Raw genomic sequence first — 25,696 nt, 5'->3', positions numbered from 1 at the left:
CGGATTATGATACATAGAAAATAATGATTAAATCAAAGAATAGGACAAAATATTAGTTAAATGAATTGCAACAAGCTTTGATGGCATGGACAGTATTGAGAGTTTAAAACATTTGGTGTTAGAAATATAGTGAGTAATAACATTTAAGTTTATTGATCATTTGGTCCTGATACTTAAACTGTTAGATGTTATCTGAGGTATGTTGAACTCATGTAGGTACCTGAAATAAAAAATATAATATAATATATATATAATATAAGATAATTGCAGCTCACTTGTTGAGTCAACCTCAGGTCAAATTCCCACTGAAACACCCCAGGCTCAGACTGACACCTACACATCCTGAAATGTGTGATGTGGAAAAGATGTTTCAAAGCCAGATGACAATATTGCTGATCCAAATTGTAAAGAATCCTCTAAAGAGGATTTAGAAAATGGTTTAACAGCAATCAAATTCTTTAGGCTACATTAAAGTGGCTCTTAGGTCTTTCTTTCTGCGCCAATAGAGAAACTCAGAAATCATTTTTAAACCTTACCCTAATCTGTCTCAGTTTTTAACCATAACATCATCTTATGGACTTCAGGTATTTGTGTTCAGACTGTAACCTCACCATAACTACAAATGCCTTCATCCAACCTCTTTGAAAGGTCAATCACTCTGTTTTACGTACAGTTTAACCATGCAAGGATCAAACTGAAAGATCCTGTGAGGATCTTTCAGTTTGTCATGTCATACTAAATTAATGAGCTATAAATAGGTTAAATATTTTTTTTTAAACTTGGGAGATTCAGCAGGTGCAGAAACAATACTACTCTCCAATCCACATGTTTATAAAAGTATGAAAATGAATGCATCCTTCACTGTGTGAACATATATTTCTGAGAAACACTCAAAGGGACAAAAACGACAAAAGAGTAGATACTAATCTTCAAGTTGTGCAAAAGAAAAGACAAACACAAGTTAATGCATAAAACTGATCAGAATGCAGGAAAAGACATGCTTGATGCTTAAAATGTTGAGAACCAGTTATAGAGTCGTGAATCTGAGGTATAAAAAAAAGCTTAAAGTTGCTAGGAGCCTAGGACACATTTCCCCCCAAAATTAAAAGACAACCAAAAGCAAACAATGTAAACTTTTATATACTGTAGTAGAAAGGGTCATCAAGTACTGAAATAACTCTGATCTGTCAATATCTAAATCTCTCTTGCTCATCACAATGCAAATATTCAAAACCCCTACTGCATCCTGGACAATCAGATGTTTGGTTCCCATCCATACTCACCAAGCAGAAAACAAGCTGTTTAAAACTCCAATGCAGTGCAGTTGATAGATTTAGTGGGAACTTGTGTTTTCAGCATTATGTATGCAACATCATTTGATGGATGTCACACGAGGAAGTACTTAGTGAATACAGATTTGTTTGCTCCTGGTCGGTGGTTATGGTCCAGGTTCCTATTGGCTAACCTTGTTTAAGAAATGAAAAGAGATCATATGTTAAAGGTTTCAGTGGCAGATTGTGTAGCCCATGCAGCGGAACTTTATTTGAAAACAAACTTTTAATTGTGAAAGTAGCTATAGTGTAGTAAAAAATGCTATATTTTTGTTCAAGTATAGGTTAAGAGAAAAAAACTTGAGAGACGATACTTAAGTTACATTCAACCCCCTTCAAAAGACCAACGTCAATCTGCTGTTTGAAGTCGCTCAGTAATAAGTGAACTTTTTTTTTTTCAAAAACTGATTTTAATCAGATCATTGGACAATAGTGTTCACAAGTTACACAAGCTTAAAAAGGACCAGTCAGGCATATATACAATAAAGACCGTACATTTCATAATATAAAAGTGATCAAACAAAATATAAAAACAAATATCACTTTGTGAACTTGCAGCATTTGGAATCCAGTATTTCTGAAAAAGTAATAAAAACAAGCCTTTACATACTCGGAAAGAAATAAAAATATTATTTAAATAGAAAACACATTGCACTCCTTTGTACATTCATAAAGCTGGCAGTTTTAGAAAACAAAATAATTCAGGTGAGCTTTACTTACCAGCAGTCCAAAACAAACCAACAAAGGACAACTATAGAAAAAACACAGATTTCATTATGAAACCAGATCCTTCCTCTCAATCAACGAGAAAGCAATAATATTAAAAACAAAATATCTGCCAGCCTTTCTTCCATAAATTGGTGTGATATTTACATCTTAAATATTTCATTTTCACAGAATCTTTTCAAAAAAGTTCCCAGGATTCCTTTTTTAATATATTTTCTTGTGTGGGTTTTGCCTGGAATATACAGATGATTGGTGATTGGTGATTTTTTTAAGGCACTTTAGATTCATCACTGTCGACCTGTATTATGGACTGTAGGTGAAGTTATTAGCATCCCTTGTTTCCTTATACAAATAAAACACTCTGTTTTTAAAATCTGGGTTTGATAGTTAGAAACCTGCCCTCATGTTTCTCTAAGAAAAAAATACACCTCGACACTAAATGCATAGCTTGATATCATTTGATGATATCTGAAAGACCTGAAATTATCATGTGACCCATTTTGTAACTCTTGCATATATGTATCCCCTTGCTCACTTAGTGTGTGTCTTCATTTTGTGTTGTTATGTCTGATGATGTCATCATTAGTGTTATTTTACGTTTTAAGTAGCGTGTATTCCAGTTAGTACCTCCAGTTCTCTATTCGTTTAAAGGCTTAAGATCTTTGAAACACGACTCATCCTGCAGCATTTTAACAAACATCTTCTCGTACATCTTGTGCGCTAAGATACGGCTGATCTTCTTCAGGCCTCTCAGCAGATAGCGAGGCGCCCCCTGGCTACGCATCACCCTCAGACTGTGAGACAGACCTTTGGCTAGGTCCAGGTCATAGTTCGCTGTCTTCCAGAGGTGGAGAAGCTGCAGGATACATCGGCTGGGCATGCAGGTGGAGAAAACTGCTCGGACATCCTCTTGGTGGACTTTGATTCCCGGCAAGCTGCTGGTGACCTTCAGGAGGTCATCGAGGGTCAGGTTTTTCAGGCTGTTGCAGCGGGAGACTTTCCTCTCACAGTGGTTCACACCTAGAGAGAAAAAGAAGCAAGCTTTAAAACACAAACTGGACAACAAGGGAAACAATGGTTAAACTAAAGAAGTACAATTGTCTTTGTACCTTGTATGATGTCATACAGCTTATCCTGGTCTTTGTTCTGCTCCCTCCACAGCCGCAGCAGCTGGAGGACCTGCTGCTGGGGAGAACACGACTTCTTCAGCCTCTCCAGATTCTTATGGTCCACCCTCCTCCCGGGGAGACTTTCCAACAGTCGCTCCAGGGGCACAGAGGACAGTCTCAGGGAGGAGAGGGACTGGAAGACTACCTCCTCGCAAAGCGTCACATCTAAAATGTATGAGAAAGACACAACTTTGATTCGTAAATTCATAAAAAAACAAACGATAATGTTGTTGCAGTTTCTCCAGGGGACTGAAACTGACTCGTGCAGTTCTTGTTGAGGTTTGACAAAAGGCAAAAATATATTTAAAAAAAAAAAATAAATTAGATTAGTCAGCAATAAGATGTAACCTTTCTCAAATCATACTCAGCTTTTCTTGCTACCTGACTCGGTCTGGTACAACCAATTACATGGCTAATGTGTCTCGTGTTAGCGATCTTTAAATAGAAAATGCTGTGTAACCGACAGCACTGACTCAGATCTTTGACATTATGGTAGAACGTTAAACGTAATTTTCTATCATTAGTCACTATAGTGGTCACATTGACTTGTGTGCAGCGAAATCTTTAGTCTCACTTCTTACTTTGGAAACAGGCCTTTACAGTTTATTCTAGCATGTAAAAGCTTACTGATAGTCTACTAGATTTATAGTTTTGAGTACAAATTTGTCAATTTGACAAATGATCAAAGATGAAAAAAAAAAGTGTTATTCAAAGAGTGTTCATTTGTGCTACACATATGATATAAGACCAGTGTCTAACCTCATGGTTCGATCTTGTCAGAGACACATTAGTCTGTCAAATGTCTAGACTTGTTTACGCATGTGTTGTGTGACCACAGCAGAAATAAGGATTTCCTCTCTTTTTGTTCCCCATTGTATGCACAAATTGACATCAGCATGACATGCAAAAGCTAAAACAGATACACTTTCTGCTGAAATGTGCTACTCCTCACCCAACACCTACACCTTTTCATCATGACATGCCTTATATTTCTGCAAGCCATTGTGTCCTGGGTCTTGCTTCATTTTCAGTTTCAGTTTCATTTTTATTTTTTTATTTTTTGTTCTGGCTCTAACTTTGGTCAATCTTAACCCGACACCAGTTACAGGAAAGTGCCTGAATAGGCAAAACTGTAGTAGATATTAAGCTGTGGAATGAAACTGCAGCTTGCACCAAATGAGGAAGAATGTGTGTATTCCCGTATATGTGAAAATGTTGTCTGACTGACTTCCAGGACATCAGGGACACACACACAAAAAAAAACCTTTTAGTAAAACTAATATGTGAGTAACATAATTGAATTTCCTGTTAATGTGGCTTGATCCTATGATGTCTTGAACTTTAAGTTTGACTTCCCCTATATTTCACATGGACATGCTGGTGGTTCTCCAAATCACACCGCAACTTTGGGAATCCCAACTGCTTTCAATTTCACATTTTTGTGAAGAAATGTTAAACTGTTCCAGGATCTGCTGTAGAGTCTCTGTGGTTGTGTTGTTTGCAGAAAGACAACTTGTGAATGAATGTTTGAGGGGAGCGTCAACTTCCCCTAAGGAACAACAGCTTTGTGTGTTTACTTCTTAGTTTTGTAAGTCTGCATGAGTGTGCGGGGATCTCTACATCTGCATGTGTGTGTTCTTCAGTGGTTTCCCAAACTTTGGGGATTCATTCGTATTTGAGGCTTCTCTTTTTGAATTAATAGTCTACATCTGCCATAGTTACAGTGTGAGTAACAAAGACTTACCAGCTTGTCATGTGCCTGACTCAGTTTCATCTGTTATTGAACTTAGAGGATATGACAGTTGGAGGAGTAATTGATCCGTCATGGGTCGTTATGACAGTCGATGCTGTAAACATCCCATTTGAACCCTCGGCTCTGGCTTTACTCTTTAGTGTTTTTTTTCTAAGACACGCTAGAATTTTGGAAAAGAAAGGAATCTGGACAACGGATCTGACCAAGGAAATCCCCTGCCTTCAGGAATGAAAATGACCACATCGCTGAAATAACTCTGTTCTGACTGATTTTAACTTGTTGACAATTGAGGTTTGTTCCAGAAAAGCATCACGTGTGTGCATGAATGCTATGTTTACACTGTAAAAACAATCTCCTCTCTGACTCCTTGCTGTATTAGTCCCCCTTAGAGTTGCTGCTACAGTGCTTTAAACCAGGGGTTCTCAAACTTTTTTAGACCATGGACCCCTTTCAGGTGAGACATTTTTCCAAGGACCCCCTCATTATCGTGTCGTTGATAAGCTATTAATACTATGTAATAATGTACTATATAGTACTTTGCAACAATAGAATTAGGCTACATTTATACTTTCCGAGTAATTCATTTGATAAACTGTGAGAAAATGTTTGCTCCGAGGTGTTTTTTTTGTTGTTGTTGTTTTTTATCGTTGTGTACTATGAAGTGACAGACATGTCACGATTACATCAGAATTGATTTAATGGCACAAGTGTGGGCGGGAGTATTGGAGAAAATAGCTGATTATATTGGTGCAAGAGGTCCCAGTTTGTAGATATGCTTTTTCAATGATATAGCACACTTTTACAACTGTTTGTAAACTATGCCGCGGACCCCTAAGCTATTGTTCGCGGACACCTGGGGGTCCTGGGACCCCACTTTGAGAATCACTGCTTTAAACCATACTGCAGAGTAAACATCTCACCTGTATAGCACATTGTGTGATGCTGAGAGCAGTCCAATAAGGCAGTCTTGTCCTGAGTGCAACAGAGGCTGTCTAAAGTGGACGTGCCCCATCTCAGCGTCTTCAGGCCCAAATCAGAGCAGTTTCTGTGGGGTTGACACGGCTCTGTGGAGGAGCCACAGCTAGAGAAATGACCAGAGGGACAACGTTCACACACAGTGTCACTCACCGGTGTACCTTAAGGAGAAAAACAGACGACAAGTAAGAAACATGATTTTCACTGAATTTGTGTGCTTTAAACAGCTTTAAAGTTGAATCGATATGCATCACAGTTTTGATTGTGCGAACATGACATGCAGCATACTCTCAAGCTGATCAAAGAGCAAGATGATGAGTTTCTAAGAACTGTAACCACATGGACATATGACATCTTATCATGGGGACAGACGACTATGTGATTGTTAGAATGACTCACTCTTAGTATCTATATCATGATTTTGAATGGGAAGTCCCACACGGGTTGGTTGAGTGTTACATCTACGTTGTGACTACCCGCAGAGCAAGGTGATTCGTCAGCTAAATCTTCAGAATGACTCTCAAGAAAAAAATGTTGACCTGATTTTTTAAATACATCGTCAATTAAAATCTAGTAAGAGAACACACTAGAAAAGCTTCCTAGACCTTAAGTTATAGTACCACATGCAATAACATTCAAAGTATGGAATAACTACAAAAATATACGACACCAATGTAAAAATATATATATTTTATGATAATACGTGTCTGAAAAGTAAGAAAACTACAGTAACTTTGAATTACTGAAAGTGTTTCATTTATTATGATTTATATTGAGTTTTATGAATGTAATGTATTATATTTAATAAAGCCTTTTAATGCATAAAGGTATTAATGCTGCTTTATTTCCCCCACACTTGTAGATAATATAACAAACAGTAAGTTATTTTAATTGCAATTTTGTAAAGTGTCTTGAGATAACATTGATTGATTGATTGATTGATTGATTGAGTGATTGATTGATTGATTGATTGATTGATTGACTAATCACAGTTGTACTCATCAGTGACATTTTGCTGCATTTCAACTTGGTATTATATTAATTAATAATTAATAATATTAAACAATCCCTTGAAATTCTGGAAGACAATTAAATCCCTGGCTGGAAATAAAAATGGAATTGAGCTTCCTCCATGCATTGTTAAGGACTCACTTAAAGTCACTGATAAGTCCAAAATGCTCAGTGTCTTTAATGAACATTTTATAGCCTCTGGCTCCTTGTTTGACTCTTTTAGCAATAGGCATATAAATTCCCTTACTGTTTTTTCTGACTGACATGTTACAGGTAGTCAATCCTTCAGTTTTCAAGTCATTACAGTCTCAGAAGTGCTCAAAGCCCTCAAACTCCTCGACACAAAGAAATCCGCAGGTCCTGACAACTTAGAAACTCACTTTTTAAAGCTGGCAGCTGATTATATCGCACCACCGACAATTTGGAGATGGGTCTATAATTATTTAAGACTGTAGGGTCCCCCCCCTTTCAACAAGGGAAGAACAAATGCAGATTTCCATATAAGAGAAATTTTGTTTGTGTCCAGGGAGAGATTAAAAAGATGTGTCATGGTTAAGGTTCTGGAGTCCATTGTGAGTGAACAACTGAAATATTTCTTACTATCAAACAATATCTTATCTGACTTTCAGTCAGGTCTTAGGAAAAAACACAGCACAACTACAGCTGCCTTAAAAGTGGTCAATGATTTTATAGAATTTTTAGACAACAAACACCACTGTGCAGGGCTTTTTATTGATTTATCAAAGGCTTTTGATACTGTGGATCATGCAATACTAAAGCAAAGACTTAGTAGCGTAGGACTATCAGACAAAGCGGTCTGCTGGTTTGAAAGCTACCTTTCTGGAAGATCTCAATGCGTGCAGAAAGAAGGCATCACTTCTAGCTCCCTTGTAGTATCCAAAGGCGTGCCCCAGGGATCAGTCCTGGGACCATTACTCTTCATTTTATATATCAATAGTCTTGATCAAAATGTTATTAATGCAAATTTCCACTTTTATCCTGATGACACTGTGATATACTGCTCTGCACCTACACCAAATCGGGCTTTAATATTGTACAACGTACCTTGTGTGACTTAAAACTTGTGCTGAATGCTGATAAAACAAAACTCATGATGTTCTCGAACTCCAAATCAAAGCCACTGAACCTTCCTGCTATCAACACCTTTCAGGGCTTTGAAATTGAGTCTGTATCTCAATACAGATATCTGGGATTTGTGATTGATGATTCTCTCTTTTAAGCCTCAAAAAAGTGATGGAAGTTACCATCTTCGCTCGCAGGATTTACACCTTCTAACCATCCCTAAAGTCCGTACCGAATTAGGAAAAAGGGCGTTCAAGTATGCTGCTCCCTCTTGGAATCGGTTGCAAGATACTTTAAATCTTCGGGAGCTGGTTTCCTTGAATGTTTTTAAAGGTTGTCTTAATGATCTGGAGGCAGAAATATCTGACTGTAGATGTTTTAGCTAACTCGTATTGCCCTTTTTGATCGCTTTGTTGCTGATGACTTATGACAGATTTTGATGAATGGTTCTTTTTGTGATTCCAGTATTCATGTTCATTGTTGTTAAGTGTTTTATGTCTGTAACCCTGTAATTGTGCTGCTGCCTGTCTTGGCCAGGACGCTCTTGTAAAAGAGATTTTTAATCTCAATAAGACTTTTTCCTGGTTAAATGTTAAATAGAAAATAATAATAACAATAATAATTGGCAGTTACCATGACAATATAGTAACAGTTACAATAAACCATAATATCTTCTGATAAGTGACCTTCTGCACACATGACAATATGAAAACATGAACATCACCTATGTAGTGGAACTAATGGTGTGATCACATACCTATTTTATTTTTATCAATTTAGCGAAGAAGTGAAAGAGCGTGGGCGGACGAGATGTAATGCTTTTCAGATTTAACCTTTAATTAGTTTCCTGCTTTCACGGCACAGTGACAGCAATTTTCCATTTAGCATAAAGACATGAAACCGCTGATGTGCACTCAGAAGCACAGATGACGAAGCATGTGCAGTGCAGACATGAAAACGTGCCAGGCTAAGTGTCATAAGTTTCATTCAGTCATACTAATCTGTTTTTTTTTTCCGCAGACTGTGTGCAAAAAAATCTGCAAATAATCACTTAACTATTGTGAGAAAAAAGATGAAGAAAGGTCTATACATACTGTATATATAGAAGCACTGAAACACAATGAACTGAAAACTGAAAACTGTTTTCTGTTGATTGTGTCAGGTATGTTTGCAGCAAAAATAATGCAAAACCTGTTTAACTTGTGAATTTTAAAGATTTGCTTTTATCTGGATGCTGGCACATCTCTGCTGGGCTTTTATGTTTCATGTTTTATGTATTTATTATGCACCCATAATGTTAGTTGGATTATTTCTTAGTGCTGTCTTTGTATGTTTCCGGCTGAAAACAAATTTCCCTGTGGGGACAATAAAGATACCTTTGACCTTTGCTTATTTGTTTTCTTGTGATATAATAAATATCAGTATTTCTATACTTTAACAGTAGTGTCAGTATTTGTAGTGTCAGTATTTGAATGTAAGCATATTGTATACACAATGCTAAATGACTTAGCCTTAATTATTAGCCTAGTTTGTTTTCGCACCTCTTTGTAGTCTTGTTTATTATTATTTATTCTCGGGTTTTAAACCTCAGAATGCACCTGGTTAAATAAAGATTAGATAAAAAATACTAGTCAGCCTTTTTTTGTCTATAATTGAAGCTGCAGGAAATTTTAATTTTCAGCAATTTTAAAAATTCAGACAAATACTTGTTGCTTCATTCATGAAGTTTGTGGTTGTTTCTTCTATGCTATGTTTCATTGGGTCTTTCCAAGTTGATAAACAATAAAACCAGTCTCTGAAAAAACCCAGTTAAATCAGCTGGAATGAATTCAGATGTTTCATTCACACACAGAGAAAGAATCACAGCTAGAAGCACACAAATAAGCAGTTGAAGAGAAGAGAAGGATTGTTTGGCAGCCTGAAGCATCAGTTTTTCTAACATCCTGTGGTCTTAGGTCTTAACCACAACTCAAAAAATTACATAATGAGTCCTTCAGTTTTCGCTGAGGGGAATCCCCTGAAATGCTGCCTCATGTCTGCAGAGCTTCATTAGGCTTTCAAGTCCGTTGGTAAATCCACAGTGGAGGTATTTGTGGAAAATGTTGTCTCATCCTTGAACAGTGTCAGCGCTACAGGGGTCGAATTATAACCACACTCCATGGAAAATGTTGTTTCATCCAGCAATGGCGGCTGGAATCAGGTCTAAGATGAAGTCATGAGAAGTGTGGTGCCAGTTTGTTCTGTGGTTACAGTAGAATATCATATCTGTACACAGGAATGTGGAAATTCAGCATCTCTGTCATGCCCACTATGTTGACGCACCAAGGATAGAATCTGTGTTCAATTCTAGGTCAGACATCCAATGTAATAATGTTAGGCTTCATCTGGTGTAAAAAGAAGACAATAATTGGACTTCCTTGTTAAAAAAATAATAATAATTGGACCCTACTATGAAGGGTACACTATAACTGAGGTTTATATTGACCTAAGAAAGAGAATCTGTGATTTTTCAAAATAAAATGAAATATCTATCTACCTGTCTATATTTCCTGAGAAAGATGAAAAGTTGACTTTACCTTTTATAAATATGTACATTCAAGAATACATATAACTAACTTTGTATCTTTATATCTAAGGACATTTGTGCTCCCTGTGGATTGTTGTTTAGGACTAAGAACATTTTTATTTGTCAATTCTACTATTATACAAACTGTTATTATTTTAGTAGAATAAGTCTGTACTTTCTTTTGTTGTTCTGTTTGTGTGTCTCTGCCCCCACCGTTGCAGCAGATCGCTGTTTAGCGATGAGTTTGCTTCTTCTCTTGCCACTGTTGCCAAAATGTCACCAAGTTCTTTCTCATGATGGTATAATGTACAGTCTCTGTAAATAACATGACAAAAAGCACGTGCATCATACCTTTATCTGACCAATTCCTGAGAGAACTTCTGGTATATCTTTGGCACTATATACAAATATTGATTGATTGATTGATTGATTGATTGATTGATTGATTGATTGATTGATTGATTGACTGAATGATTAATTGATTGAAGCATGTTAAAACCTAATTTCTCTGAATATTTAAAAGACTAAAAAAGCATTTGATGTTTAGTTCATGTGCATCAGCTGAACTTTTAATAATTTGTTTGGACTTAACAGCCACAGTCTAAAGATTGAGCAGGCATAAACAAGTTTAAAAAAGGGAATCTAAATGTAATACGTCTTTGCATTGTATCAAGAATTGACTACAATAGCTGATAAGCACAATCCTCTTGTGATGGCTGGATATGAAGCGTTTTTCAGCTGCATTGCATTTTTTCTGGGACGGTGTTTTTGACTTTGCATCTTTTCTGTATACGCAGCAGGGTTACCGTAAGTTCATTTGTTCAGCTTTTTGAAGTACATCGTTTCATTTCCGGCACATCTCTATTGTGAAATTTCTTTAAAACACATTTTTGAAGTTCTCTAATTTGCATCATTTCTGAATGTCAATCTTTGCAGCATGTTTGCCCTCGTCGGCCTCTTTGGTCAACATATTAGAAAGAGGTCTGTCATTTTCAATGACCTTGTTACCCTATGATTCATTGACAAAGAAATCTTTATGGTAGGAAATATGTCTGTGCCAGTCAGACTCAGGCAAATATCAAGAGGAAACCCTGCTTCAGGATTGAAGGGAAAGGTTATGCCTTTTTATAGATAATAAATGAACTTATGTAGTTTCCTCTTTCAAGCTTACAGTCATAAATGAAGAGGAAGCAAATGCTTGCTGAAAATGTCACGTACATAATTGTGTTATGGAGAGAGATTTATTATTTATTTAAGGGTAAAAACAGCAGTAATGAATTATGGAAACCTACATGTATTGTGGACATCTTACAACAATCAAGTCTTTTCCCAATCTCTTGGGAAACATCTGCATCATAGTGTCATGGACATGTCTCCCAACTCATACTTCATCCTCACATCTCATGTCTCTAGTTGGATTGTTAATATTGAGCAAACCACAAAATCCATTATTGCTTATATAAATCACCTGCGGCTACACTGGTTGCTCCCCCCAAAACTATTTCTGCTGCTATCACAGACTATTGTGCCGTCATAAGAGCAGTTTGGTTTGGGGGTAAATAAAATCATAACCAAACACCTCCATGCTGTGTCACTGTAAAAGCACCGGCTTTCACTCCTGCACAGCGGAACGATTCAAAGACACTGAACTTGCCTTTAAAAGGATGAGGTAAGCTTTCTGTGAAAAAACTTTTTCATTTAAGGATTGATTCAAATTTGTTTAAGGTTTACACAAAAATTGTACTGAGAAGTTAAAAAGATGTTTGTATCATGACTCGTATAATGCAGAGTTTTTTCTTTTACAGTCAGGCTTTGGGGTCAAGAGGAATCAGGAACAATAAAATGTACGCAGTTAACAATGTGTAATATGATTGATTAAAGCTCCCATGAAAACAAATAGAAACTGGTCAACTTCCTTCACGCGACACAAACCCCTCAAATAAACACTGCATGAATCAATCACAATGAAACTGAGTAAAGAATGTACGCACACACGGTGTTACTGTATAAGGAAGTGTGATTACAGGGAATACATGCAAACGTCAGATGACTGGGTCATCAGTGATACAGGTTACACACAGACAAACAATGTTTGAACTTTTGTCTATCAATAACAGAATCTATTCTCTCATGGTGTGATGAGCTATGACAGCATTATATCTGATTTCTATTAATCACAAGGTCATTATGATGTTCCTTGATGGGACTCTACAATGCTATTTGATGTCGTTAGAGCTCAGCTGACTCTCAGAAAGGCTGAATTTAGAGTGATGGAGTTCCTTTTATAACAATATGAGGATTACTTTTCTATTTCCAAATATGAACAGTTAACCTTCACTACTATTTAGCCGATATAAGAAAGAAAAAAACATGTAAGTTTAGTAAACTTTTTTCTTCCCCTCTTAATAGAGAATTTAAAATAGTAATCCCATTGAAACAGAATTCACCTCTTAGTTAATCAGGTCCAGTATTCTACATCACTTCTCCTGATCCAGCTATATATCTTTTTTCAATTAACAATGAATTCAACTGACTAGCCCTTGCTTCCAAAACTTCAGTCTTATTAATATTAAATGTCTGTATAAAAAAAAAATGAAAAGAGCTGTGTCGATGGAATTGTTCTCCAATGGGTGATTAGTTGAATTGAATTCAGAAATAACATGAATCTCTGCAGTACCCTAAAGCTGCAATTAGACTGGGTATGTTTATGACTCTATCACTGCCAAAACTCAGAGCAGGTCAGGTGTGGAAGTGCAGGAAGGACATGTATTATATTGTGCTGTATGGTCTCATGCACAGAAAAAAAAGCCCTCTCATAACAGGGCTCCTATTATTTATCTTCAACTAGTAAGTGCATATTTCTCTGCTCACCAGATAGTATGTGTGTTTGTTTTGGTCTGTAAGGGACAGAGAGACTAAGAGAAAAAGAGAGACAGTTTCTGAGAAGGAATCATGGCCGGGAAAACAACTTTTGGTTCTGCGAAAGGAGGCGTCTGCATCTGGAACAGATCTGATTCACAGAAAGGCAGAGGCAGACAGAGAAAAAAGAGAGGGGCTTGCAGTGGTACAAGGGAAAGGACATCTTGTTGTGAAATCCTGGTCTATAATTGAAGTGTGTCTCTGCTTTCACAGTATGGGAATTCCTCCCTGGCAGCCAGAAAAGCAAAGGATTGATCTGATCTGCTGTATAAGAGTGACAGAGTCAAGTGTGACAGAGTAAACCATGTGAAAAGAGGATTAAATGAAAGATTTAAAATAAAGCAATTTCTATATAAAATTCTGAACACCGCCTCAACACCTACATGTGATCACTGTGTTGTCTAGATGCTGAACAAACTTACAGGAACAATAAAAATGCTGTGTGCAGCTCTCCAAAAATATTTGACTGTTTTCTGGGTGTTAATCTCCGTCTTACCTAAAGCTGTCACTCCGTGGCCAGGTGGACAGGTGCTGTGTGCAATGCAGAACTCCACCACTAGGTGGAAACCTGGAGCACACTCACAAAGTTGGTCATGGGTGCTGTTACACTGCTGCTTCACCAGCTGTCTCTCTTTACACACCTAAACACAACAAAAGACCATCACACACATGTTGAGGCTGTGCTGCTGCATGTGCACAATTATGTATTTTTAAAAAACTGTTAATGTTGTATTTGGACACACACGAACAGAGCAAGTTATGGTAAGTGCTATTTTCATCCCCATAAGCTGTCTTTGAGATAAAATATCTTTACAATATTAAGAAGTGCAAAACTTTAACAGGTATTTAAAGAATCCTCGTGCCAGACATGGATATAATGGAGAGTATGGGTAATATATTACATCAATTACTGAGGGTTGCAAGGGGGGAAGCTATGGGGGAAGACCAATCCACCACAATGAACACAAAACTTTAATTTTTAGTAACAATAACTCAAGTGGAAATAGGGGTTTTAAAATACGCTCCAAATCGTACGACAATATTTCATTAATCTAAGAAAATAGCACAAAAAAACCCACAAAAAGTTGGCAAAAAGTTATGAAATCAAAGAAAACTGTATCAGAATACTTGACGATGATTTAAAGGCTAAATTAAATGTAACCACTTAATTGTACTGTAAGTATAATCAAAGAAAACGTTTAACTCAATGAAAACTAAAATGACACACCTTAAGACTTAAATAGGAGAAAACTGCACTTTAGAATTAAGATGAGAACCTTTAGTCCTTCTACGTACCGAGGTGCAGTATTGGCACGTGTCCCCCCAATGCCAGTTTTCAGCAAAATGCCTCTCAGGGCAGGCCTGACACGCTGTGGGCGTGCCAGCAGTGCAGTGTTGTTTCACAGCTGTACCGGGAGGACACTGGTCGCACAGCAGGAGATCAGAAGTCACAGGGTCACGGTACTGGTACTTTGGCGGTACATCCTGCTGCTGGAAGGCCCAGGACAGAGAAGCTGTGAAGAGCTGTGAGGAAAAGAAGAACAGAGCTTTAGAGCTGAGTCCACAGCTGTGACAAGAATCTGTAATAAAACTCATCTCGTGCTCAGTCTCCTCTCTGGCTAAAGGTTTGAAATATTTTCATATTTCGGAGCACACGCCAACTCAAAGCTTCCAGTAAGAAAGAGTTGACTAAAAGGTCACAACTGTAAAGTAGAAGCTCCTGGTGGACAAACAGTCCTAAAGAGATTTCCTCTACTTTATAGAGCGCAGTGCAGGGAGACAGAGGAGAAGTCTGAGCAGATTCATGGATGTGGATTAATACACAGGGGCTTTTGAAAAACAGTAGATTTTGAATCTTTGCATGTTTGACGACGAACAATAATATCCTGTTCTTTTGCCACAATTGAGTCTAAATTCTGTGAGAAGGATTTAAGCCTGACTATTACTCTTGATTAAGGGATCAAATGTATTTTACTGCTCTTTTGGAATCCTAACTTTTCTTCAAGCGTTTAAATGATCTCAGATGTTTATGTGATGCCAAATCTGCATTTAATTAAAATAGAGTCAGACACAGAATTACAGACAATAATTGTGCAGACATGTGATGCCTGACCTCACCAGCAGTCTTTTACCCTTGTCAGCTGCTCTGTAACATAAGCAACTTTGTAACTGAATTCACCTGATGTGATTCCACACTGATCAGCAGTGTAAAGCTGCTCTGGAGTAGAGACACACGCCACACCTAGGGGTGTAAAGTGGGTAGCTGTTGGTGACCCACTAATATGTACATATGTTACAATATCCTCATAAAGAAGTCACTGAGTATCATCGCCAGAGCAGAAAATGGAAAAGCTTTGGCCTGATGTAAAATGTAAGAGATCAGTTGGTGAGCATGCAGCTGCTTGAGACCACATGCAGACCAGATGTCACACATCTGGCCCCTCACACCCTGGAGTCTCTCCGCCATTGGCTCTGCGGACTTTCCCGTTGGCTGGGATACATCCTTACTGCTTGGACAAACTAACAATAGGCCGTCCTTGCATTGTGTGTGTGTATGTGTGTGTGTGTGTGTGTGTGTGTGTGTGTAAGTGTGTGTGCTTGCAGGTTTCATGCTTTTCACCATGTTTGTATGAGAATCTTCAAAAATGAATGAATTCATTTGATAAACAACGACAAAGCATCCATGCATGTGCATGCAGGAATGTCTGTGTGTGTGTGTGTGTGTGTGTGTGTGTGTGTGTGTGTGTGTGTGTGTGTGTGTGTGTGTTGGTCATGTCCTCCTCAGTGTTACTTAGTGGTCTTCTCTCCTGGCTGCTCCTCACACAGAGAACTGTTGGAGGTTACTGGGCTTTCCCCATTTACCACTAGAGTACAAAAAAATCACCCCATACCGTTCTGCAGTTAAACCACTACACACCATTGATCTCCTTCCTGTCAGTGTATATTTTTGCACTAACTCTATTTACCTTAACATTTGTAATCACAAAACACAATACCATTTGAATGCATGGGTAAAGAAAGCATTTTATTTTCAGTGTTTGCACTGAAGTGCATGTGTGCTCATTATTATTTGGCAATAAGTAATGTGTTTCTATGCGTGCTTGTGTGTGTAGATTATGCAGAGAAGACATAAATTGGGGTTAGGGTGATCCTAAAGCCATGGCTAGAAACCTGTTTGCATGGCATCTACTTTGTATTTTACATATGAAGCAATGTTCTTTGCATGTGTCCCTGTTAAATAATGGAATAAAATCACTACAAATATCTGACTGACTATACCGCTTATGCTCCACTCTACTTTGATCTGCTATCCATTTACATTAGTATTTTGGGTTTTCAGAGTCTACTACAGTGTATGTATTTTGGTATAATGCATGTTTAATTGTAGTTATCCTCAAAGGATAAACTGCACAATCACTGTGTAGATTTTTTTCTGTGAAAGTCATTGAAAAAGACAGTAAAAAAAGAGATTAATGGGTTGTGCGCACCAAAATATAAAGCTTGTCTTCAAACAGAACAGGGAGCCCAGTGGTTTTCCCGGCAAAACCTATCGACCTCTGCAGCATTTGGTGGAACGCTTTCATCCAAAGCAACTTGCTGAGCAAAAATCTGGCTGCATGTGTTTGTTTGTAGCATGGGTGGCCCCAGCGGGAATCAAACCCATAATCATAGTCTTGCTCTTCAAATTAAGAAATGTATACACACTATTAAGCTCTGCGACCACATCGAATCAATTTAGAAACATCAGGAGGGTGGAGTGTACCAAGCGACTCACAGGCAGTCACCTGGGTTTTTTTTTTTATGTGGGTATGGTTACATTTGTTGCTTCCACTTTAATCTATGGTTGGAGGCAGGATGAGTTTACTGGCAGGACTGATTTATCTTCAGTCAGGAGCACACATGAGCCGGAGCCCATGTGGAAGTGGCCTAGTGTGTATCGTTTTTCATTGCCTTCATGTATGGCACAGTAGCATGACTAAACACCAGCTGAGTTATTCAGAGTTATGTATGGAAGGCACAACAAAATGAGAGTACATGGGGTTGCAGCTTGGTTATGTTTAGGTACCAAAACTACTTGATTTGGTTTCGGATAAAGATCATAGTTTCCATTTAAATAAATATAATTGTATTTATGTAGAATCATGGCAAACAAATATTCTAGAGATCATATACATGAACATCTTAGCACCCCACTTTCCAAACAAGTTAACATGACTACTGACTGTTGGTGACAAACACATCTCAAACCCTGGTCTCCTGGATGAAAGTCCTTTGTGTGTTTGACCTATCATTCACCCAAAAGAAATACTTCCTGGCACTTCACAAAACATCTCCTGACTTTGACGCCACATCACAACAATAAGCTGGAGCAGGGGTTCACAAAATTTACCATGCCATGGACTCCATCAAGCATTGCTCTCTGGCGAGGAACCCCCTCTTGCAAAATGTATTCAATACCTTATACATAACAATAGCAAATTAAAATAAAGCATACCTTTTGTTGATAGGTAGCTTTTCAGAGGTACAGCAACTTTCTGATCTATCAGTGACACTCATAGTTTGACTGCTTGATTCTGATTGGCTAGAGTGGTGTGTTATTTTATTACTTACTTGAAGATTGGCATAGAAAAGAATCACCAACATTTCAATATTCTGCAATAAATAACATCTAAAAGTAAATATATTCAAATGTTATCGTCAGAAATTATGTTAATAGTGGATTTTTATTTTTGTTAAAATTTTCTCCCCGTCCAAAGTTCCCACCAACCCCTTAGTGCCCCCCTGGTGACCCCCTGGGGGTCAGGTCCCCAACTTTGAAAAACATTGAGCGACAGGACAGCATCCAGAAATGGTGTAGAGGGGTCACTTAGGCTTCATATTTTGATGCTTTGGTCCATGGTCTAAGCCTCCTTATTTTCAAATTAGGGAGTGAGCACAGACTGGCACCTCTTTCGTTGTATATATGCAGGCTACTTGGTTAACTTTAATTTTCATGTGCCGTTTAACCTATACAAGTCAGCTTATGTAATGTACTTTCAAATACAAAAAGGAGATAAAAAATGATGGAGCATGTGATCTCATGGAAATATGTCATCTTAAATTTTACAACGAGCCTTGGGGTGGATCTTTGATAAAAAATGTCTCTTAAATCTAGTTTAAAAAAAAGAAAAAACATTTTGTGACACACTTCAGGAGGAACCACACTTTTACAGGCCAGCCAGCACAGTAGCTTTCTGCTAGCAAGGGAAAGAAGAACTTCCTACTTTTTATGAATTAACTTTGTGGGAAGATGTCCTGTGGTGAGAGTGTGAGTTTGTCTATCAGCTACTCAAAGAGATACTGAACTTTTCACCCTGCCTGTCCCCTTAGAAGCTGCCATCTGACAACATCATGGACGAACCACTGGAAACCCAAATTACACAGCAGCCAGGGGCCACTGACAGCTTAATTATACTGTTAGCATCATCAGAGCGATGCTCAGTAAGAGGCATATCCTACATGGAGCCCAGCCAGCTCTGAGGACAGGATGGATGAAGGTAGAAAATGCTTCCTTAAACAAAGTGCCCCAGAGCATCTCTTAGTCGAAAAATGGTTCCCATGAAAAATTCATACATTGAAATCAGTTTCATCTGATACTGTTTGCTTGCAGTCAGTTTTGTTTTTATTTTTGTCCTTCTAAAAGTTTTGACAGAGATCATGTACTTTTTAACAGATGTTATCCTTCTGAATGAAAACAAACAACGGCACATGTGTATTCCAGTCTGTCTCTTGGCCTTAATATTAAACCTCTCACATTTAATAAAACATTTCCAAAAATACTGGCAGTCCTTTGATGAGACAGGGTTTATATGTCCTTTAAGGATTCTTTTGCTTTATTTATGAGCTGCCTGGTGTCAAAATGACATCCAAAGTGAAGTGTAATCATTGCAGATTTCTATGGGGAAACAGAATGAAGTGCACTTCGAGAGCTGCATGACAGATGGGCTCTGGCAGCATGACTACAGAGTTCAGACACCTGACAGAAATAGATATGAAAATGTTCACACGTTCTCTAGATGAGTTTTTTAAAGAAAACCAACATCCAGAGATTATAGATGGAAATTAGCTCAATTATTTTAACACACACTGGTAAAAAAAAACAAAAAAAAATAGGTTGTTTGAATAAATAACCTGGAGCTAAGATGCTGCTCATCAGAAGCCTATCACTAAAGAGACATTAAACACTGATCAAAAAAGATGAGTTCAGACAGCTTAATGATGTTCAAAAAAATAACAGCTAGCAGATGGAGTTAGATTTTGACTTATAATGACATGAAATAAAAAAGTATTTAAAAAGGAGAGTTACTGGAAAATGAGTATTTGTAAATATACTAAAACTTCACCAAAATCACAAAGTCCTTTTTTTCTGTAAAAACAACAGTAAACCTGGCTTCCTTTGAGTTGTTGGTGGAAATATCAAAGCGCTTCCAGGACATATTAGCCACTACTACTGTCCAACAAACAGGGTGAATGCTTTGAGTTACTCTTAGCGTGGAGTGCACTGAAATGCACAGAAAGAGGAGAATCACAGTTTTTGGAGCCTTGAGGTCAAATTTAAATTTATGGCATGAGGAGAGGAGCCATGGCACAAAGGGACCAAACCACACGTCACCAGCTTATCCAGCAGGCACATGGCTTCAGTTAACTGTAGAACGCAGGTGGTCTGAGGGGGGATTCCAGCTCTGCATGTGTGTGTGTGTGTGTGTGTTTATGGAATCAGTTTTTTCACTCATACGGGGAGAGGGGGGACATGCTGTCATGCTGCAGTCCTGAGGTCCATCCTCTTAAGAGTTTTTTTTTTTTTTATCTTGGTGCAAATACATGGACTACTACGATAAAACTGTAAATTTGCTGCATTTGTGAAAAGACAAGAGTTGAAAAAATAGAATAATCAGCATCTTTTGACATTTAAAAAGGTAATTTTGTAAGCAAAATGCTAATAATTCATCAGTCCCAGCTTTTCAAATGTGATGTTTGCTGGGATGGCTGGTCAGTGTGTTAGTCTGGCAAGAAAGATGGCAAAGGGCATTCAAAATTAAAACTTTTGTAAAACAATAGTTAGATATGTTTCACTCATTTATATTATGTCCTGAAACTCTGACCAGTGAACCATTTAAAACAAATATTTCCTTCAATTTGAAGTAGCAAGCTAATGAGATTTAGTTGAGTTGAATGTAGTCAATACATTAAGTAAGTATTTCTACTTAAACAAATTGCTATCATTTTATATTTTTTTTAATGCTCCAACAAATTTGGTGACAAAATACTGAACTTGTTATTTTACCAAAGGCTGTTGAAGTTCAACTTTCACTTTTTCATTAAATGTCAAATCATGACTTTATTTTGAAAGCTAAAAGCAATGAAACCATCAAATAAATGCAGCAGAACATCCTCTTTCCTTTTTGACACTTTATTGTTCCAAACGCATACTTACAAATTTCTGTTGTGACATTTTGGAGGTGTGATCCTAATTTGGGAATTACTTGGCACTTTCCTGCTACTGTATATTCTCATAACAATTATGATATTTTAATATCAGGATATAATAATATTTTTTTGTTAATAAGCAGGATATCCAGCTTCATTTCCTCTTATGATATTGGGCTAATTTTCCTGATAATACTTCTGTTCTTTTACCTGATTGTATTTTAAATTCTAGAAATGTAACTTTGTTAAATTTTGTGATTACATCTCCCGCCACCCACACCACCTGGTAACTCAAAATCATATCTCAAGCCATATATGGACACAAAGCACAAAACAAACAAAAAACATAAGTGAATTTAAAATACTTTCTACATTTCAAACAGGGCACTTTTGTATAAAAGGGTCTGACCAAACTGTCCTGACTCACTGACACATTCAGTGTTAGATAAACTTTCACTCCAGACATTTCCATCAGATGAGTCATGCTATGTTTAATGACTCACACCGATAAAACAGAGACACAAAATACAACAGTAATGTCTCTTTTCCCTAAACTCTGCTCTTTATTGTCTGATAATCACTTCATTCTTCCGCACGCACACTATCATCAGATCAATGAGTTCATCACAACTGTGGCACACACCAACGTGCTCACATTTGTAAACACTTCTGCAATCAGCAATACTGTTGATGGAAAAGAGGAAGTAAGGTGTGCGGAAGCAACTTCCAGAGGTAAACGTTGCTTTCTGAATAAACATTTGTGCTTGTTTGTTCAGAATTGTTTCAGTAGCGTCACACCCCCTGTCACACTCACTTCCTCAACCTTTCTCTGTCTTGAATAAAAAAAAGAAACCATGTGGAGTTGCGTTGGCCAAGTGACCTTTCTGAAGCCTTTACTGTATGCCTGAAAGCCGGCTGCAGGTTTAGGGAAGTTGGAGCAGCTTAAGCCAACTGTCAAAAATGAGAGTGTGGGAGAGGAGGAGTAAAGATAAAGAGAGCACAGATAAAAGAAAAAAAAAACAGATATGGGCTGTACTGGTAAAGTACAATCCTACTGGATTATAGGACAGGTGGGTGGACTGATGCATGCAGACTAATAGAAAATATAAGCTAGAAATCTTCCTTATTTGCATGTACATGTGAATCTCACTTTTCCACTTAAAATTTAGATTTTGAAACACATTTCTTCTTACCAAAACCAATAATACAGGTGAGATAACATAAAGATGTCCAGTTTCCACTGACATCATCCTGGGGCAATGATCCAAACAAAAAAAGGTGTGTGTTTCCAGCAGACAGACCACAGCCGCATGTGTCAAATGTATGCTGGGAAACAGGAAAAGCACACAGGTGCAGGAGGTGTATTTATCTCTGACCTTGCGAGCCTAAACAATGTTCTGGACACAAAATTGTAGAGTGTCCCTTTAACATAGAATTACTTACAGACAGACTGAATCGCTTGGTTGGTGTGTTGACGGGCACATAAACAGGCCGAATGTTATGGTAGATTCAGAGGGGTGAAAATTGACTTTGTGGCTGCTGCTGACAGTCCAGACTGATTCATGACTCATTGTTTGGCAAAGTAAATGCTTTTTTGGCTGGCAAAATGACTGACTGACAAATGGATATTGGATAAACACAAGAATGCTGTGTCAGAAATTGTAGGAACAAAATATTTGCCTTTTTAAGGAAAATTGCAGCATGCAGTCTGCTCTGCAGGAAAGGGAAAACCGTGAGATGACATCAAACTTTTCCAAAATGTACACCGATCATTTCTATTTCACAGACTGACTTTGCACATCTCAAAATAGCATCACTCTTTCTCACACACACACACACACACACACACACACACACACACATACACACACACACACACACGCACACACACACACACACACACACACACACACACACAAAGAAAGAAGCGCACACACAGGCCACAATGACAGGTAGTGTTTTGTGTAGCTACAGTGTTTGATCTGTTTCTGCAATGATACACATCTTTGAATGGACATATGCAAAACCTGCAAGAGGCCCGCAACACAGCACAGCATGCAAAACACACCAAGGGAAATAACAGGTCTCAGTCCCTCTTAGGCACACATTTAAAAACTGTGTAGGACAAATTAGTGGAATGACAAACTTTCAGCAAATACACAATTTTCAGGCAGCATGCCAGGTCTCTAATTTCAGTTTGAAGTTTCATTCATTTCAGTAAAAGCAAGCAACAAGACCCAAAGTCAACTCTAAATCAGAGATGAAAGTCAAAGATCTTGTTTGTATGTCCATGTGTGGAGTATTCACAGTAGTGAATGAAAAAAAAACATGAGCCCCATTCATCCCCTAAGGTTAACAACCTCCAATATAATAATTTACTGTTCAACATGTATGTGCAAAAAAAAAAAACATTAATTTTCTCCATCATCACAGAGTCCTCAGAGAAATAGAGTACATTCAAATACATTCAATGCTTTTCCAATATGTCAACATGCAGGACCTGAACACACACAGCTAACAGTGTGATATAATCCCCTAAGTAAACAACCAAAAAATGACAGCCTTTACTTGGCATCCCTCCTCAGAGCGTCAACAAAACTGATAATTACCTGTACAAGCTTATGTTACAGGGTTGGTCTATGGTACTGCCTTTTACGGTCAAGTGTTGTTTTGTCTGGTGTACATCATAATTATGTCAGCTTTTACAAACTGGATGTAGGTGTATTTGGCTTAGCCTACATTCACTACTTGTATTTAACAGCAGACCAAAAACTTTCCCAGAGAGACAGAAGTCCATTTACACAATGACACATCAGGTAATATAAATCAAATAATCAAATAATGGAGGCTGAAGTGGAGGGCTATCACTATAGGAGCTTTTTTATTTTGTACAAAATTATTTTGATGGTAGCATAAACAAGTAGCCTACTGCGTAAAGGAAACGCTCTGATTCTGAACTATAGTAACCCCCACATAAGAAAGATATCGTCTATTCTTAAAACAGCAAAAAAAAAAAAAAAAAAAAATGAATTAGACCAATCCTGAAACCAAGTACCGTCGAGATGTCAAACCACTAAATCTGACTCCATTTGCGACACCATGCACAGACTAATGATTGGCACCTGTAATAAGTTGCGCATCGTCACGTTCGCTGTACAGGACGCATGCAGTACGTTTGCAAAAAAAGTGGTATAACGTTTTTGTTATCATTTCGAAAATAAATCAAGGCGTGTGCTTATTCCCAAATACCCGCATGTAGCCCATTCATTTTTTTTACGCGTCTTAATAACTACTCCGAAAACATGAACGTCACCCACTCAGTCAGAAGAGTCCCTGTGCTTCAGCTAGTCAGACTGAATAGAAAGGCTGCAGACACTCTGCGTACTTACCAATATTAAATTCATGGCCGGGTTGGATTTGGGTATCCGATCGCTCATCTCCTCTGCGTAAAAATGAACTGTGGTGGGGTGGCTTCTCCATCACAGAAGTGCACTTATATCGTGCAGAGAGAGGAAGAGAGAGAGAGAAAATGTGCCCACCCACCTCGGTATTCTATGTTCAGCCCTCTGTCTGTCCTCTCCGTCCTAAAAATACATTCTTGTATCCTCGCGTTGCGTTTCGATTACGCAAAGTAGTGAATTGTGTGGGCGATAACAAAAGACGTCCAAAAGTAGCATCCAGTAACTATGACATGATGTGAATTTATTCATAAATTCAAGAAGATGTATGATGTATATAAATATGCTATTAAAAATAACGGATACATGGAAAATTGTGGAGGAACAGGCTAAGCAAATGTCGACAGAGGAAAGGGAAGAAACACCATATGAAAACTTTGAGTCTAGTAGAAACTTAAAGTGTCTGTCTTTTGTGGGATCACATTTTCCTGAGTCAGACACCTAAAATATTTGTTAAAAATAATAAAGTTATATGTAAAAAGTTCAAATTAACTATTCCCATCTTCCTACAATGCCAATTCTTCAGTGCAAAAAAACGTTGTTTTAAATATCTGACAACCAGTTTGTAACACACCCAACCTGTCAAAGTAGCTTTAATCAGTGCGAATAGAGAAACCTTTTCCAGTATAAATGTTTACAGTCCTGGTTTGACAGCATGTAAATACGATGAATGGCAGCTGTTTATTTGGACCAGCCAAAATCATTTAGTGAGACTGGTTATGCTTATTTGAACATCCGATGTTGGAACTTGGAAATGTTTTCTCAGTGAGGATGGACAACACTGTACATGTGCTGTCAAGAACTGTCTTAGGAACCTATACCACAAGATCTGAAAATCAAAGAGCAAGATGCTGTCTTTTTATTAAAACTATGAATTATCACAGTGTCATTGAATTGTACGGTTAATTTCATCCCAAAACTGTTCTATAAAAACGTTTGAACATTTTCCATAAAATGTATTTCCAGTAGTTTTGGGCAAATATTCCAAACTGTTTTTACAAGATTCACAAAAGGTAACTAAATTTACTGGCTTGTAAAGTCTGTGTAAATCAATTTGATTGGTGGTTCTGATACTTACTGTAGACAATATCCTCTTATGAATGTTGTTTTGTAATAACACCGTTCAATAGTTCTTTTGCTTGTTTTGTATGCCTTTGTTGTAGAGAAGAACGGTGGATAGAAGTAGGACAATGGAAGGAGTGAGTGGGGAATCACATGCAGAAATAGGGTCACTCAGA

General features: G+C 37.7%; 1 protein-coding gene across 1 annotated transcript; it reads right to left on the bottom strand.

Moving 5' to 3' along the window:
• Positions 1-1,495: 1,495 nt before the first annotated feature.
• LOC109984409 (tumor necrosis factor receptor superfamily member 11B) lies at positions 1,496-24,548 on the bottom strand. The gene is made up of 6 exons (XM_020634547.3): positions 24,390-24,548; positions 14,830-15,057; positions 14,030-14,174; positions 5,900-6,115; positions 3,167-3,391; positions 1,496-3,077 (listed from the first exon to the last, which is right to left on the bottom strand). Exons 1-6 carry the CDS (start codon positions 24,435-24,437, stop codon positions 2,695-2,697), a joined length of 1,245 nt encoding a protein of 414 aa, XP_020490203.1. The 5' UTR covers positions 24,438-24,548; the 3' UTR covers positions 1,496-2,694.
• Between the last annotated feature and the right edge of the window lie 1,148 nt (positions 24,549-25,696).

This window comes from Labrus bergylta, chromosome 8 (genome assembly GCF_963930695.1).
Source record: "Labrus bergylta chromosome 8, fLabBer1.1, whole genome shotgun sequence".
NCBI lineage: Eukaryota > Metazoa > Chordata > Actinopteri > Labriformes > Labridae > Labrus > Labrus bergylta.
The sequence above is the reverse complement of the archived record's forward strand: the minus strand, read 5'-3'. Positions and strand labels throughout refer to the sequence as shown.

What these genes read in the sequence shown, in the direction of transcription:
- LOC109984409 (XM_020634547.3), bottom strand. Translation starts at nt 24,437, where the DNA reads ATGAGCGATCGGATACCCAAATCCAACCCGGCCATGAATTTAATATTG. An exon ending in CGGCCATGAATTTAATATTG is followed by an intron (nt 15,058 to 24,389) that starts GTAAGTACGCAG and finishes TTTTCCTCACAG; the next exon opens with CTCTTCACAGCTTCTCTGTC. An exon ending in CGTGCCAATACTGCACCTCG is followed by an intron (nt 14,175 to 14,829) that starts GTACGTAGAAGG and finishes TGTTGTGTTTAG; the next exon opens with GTGTGTAAAGAGAGACAGCT.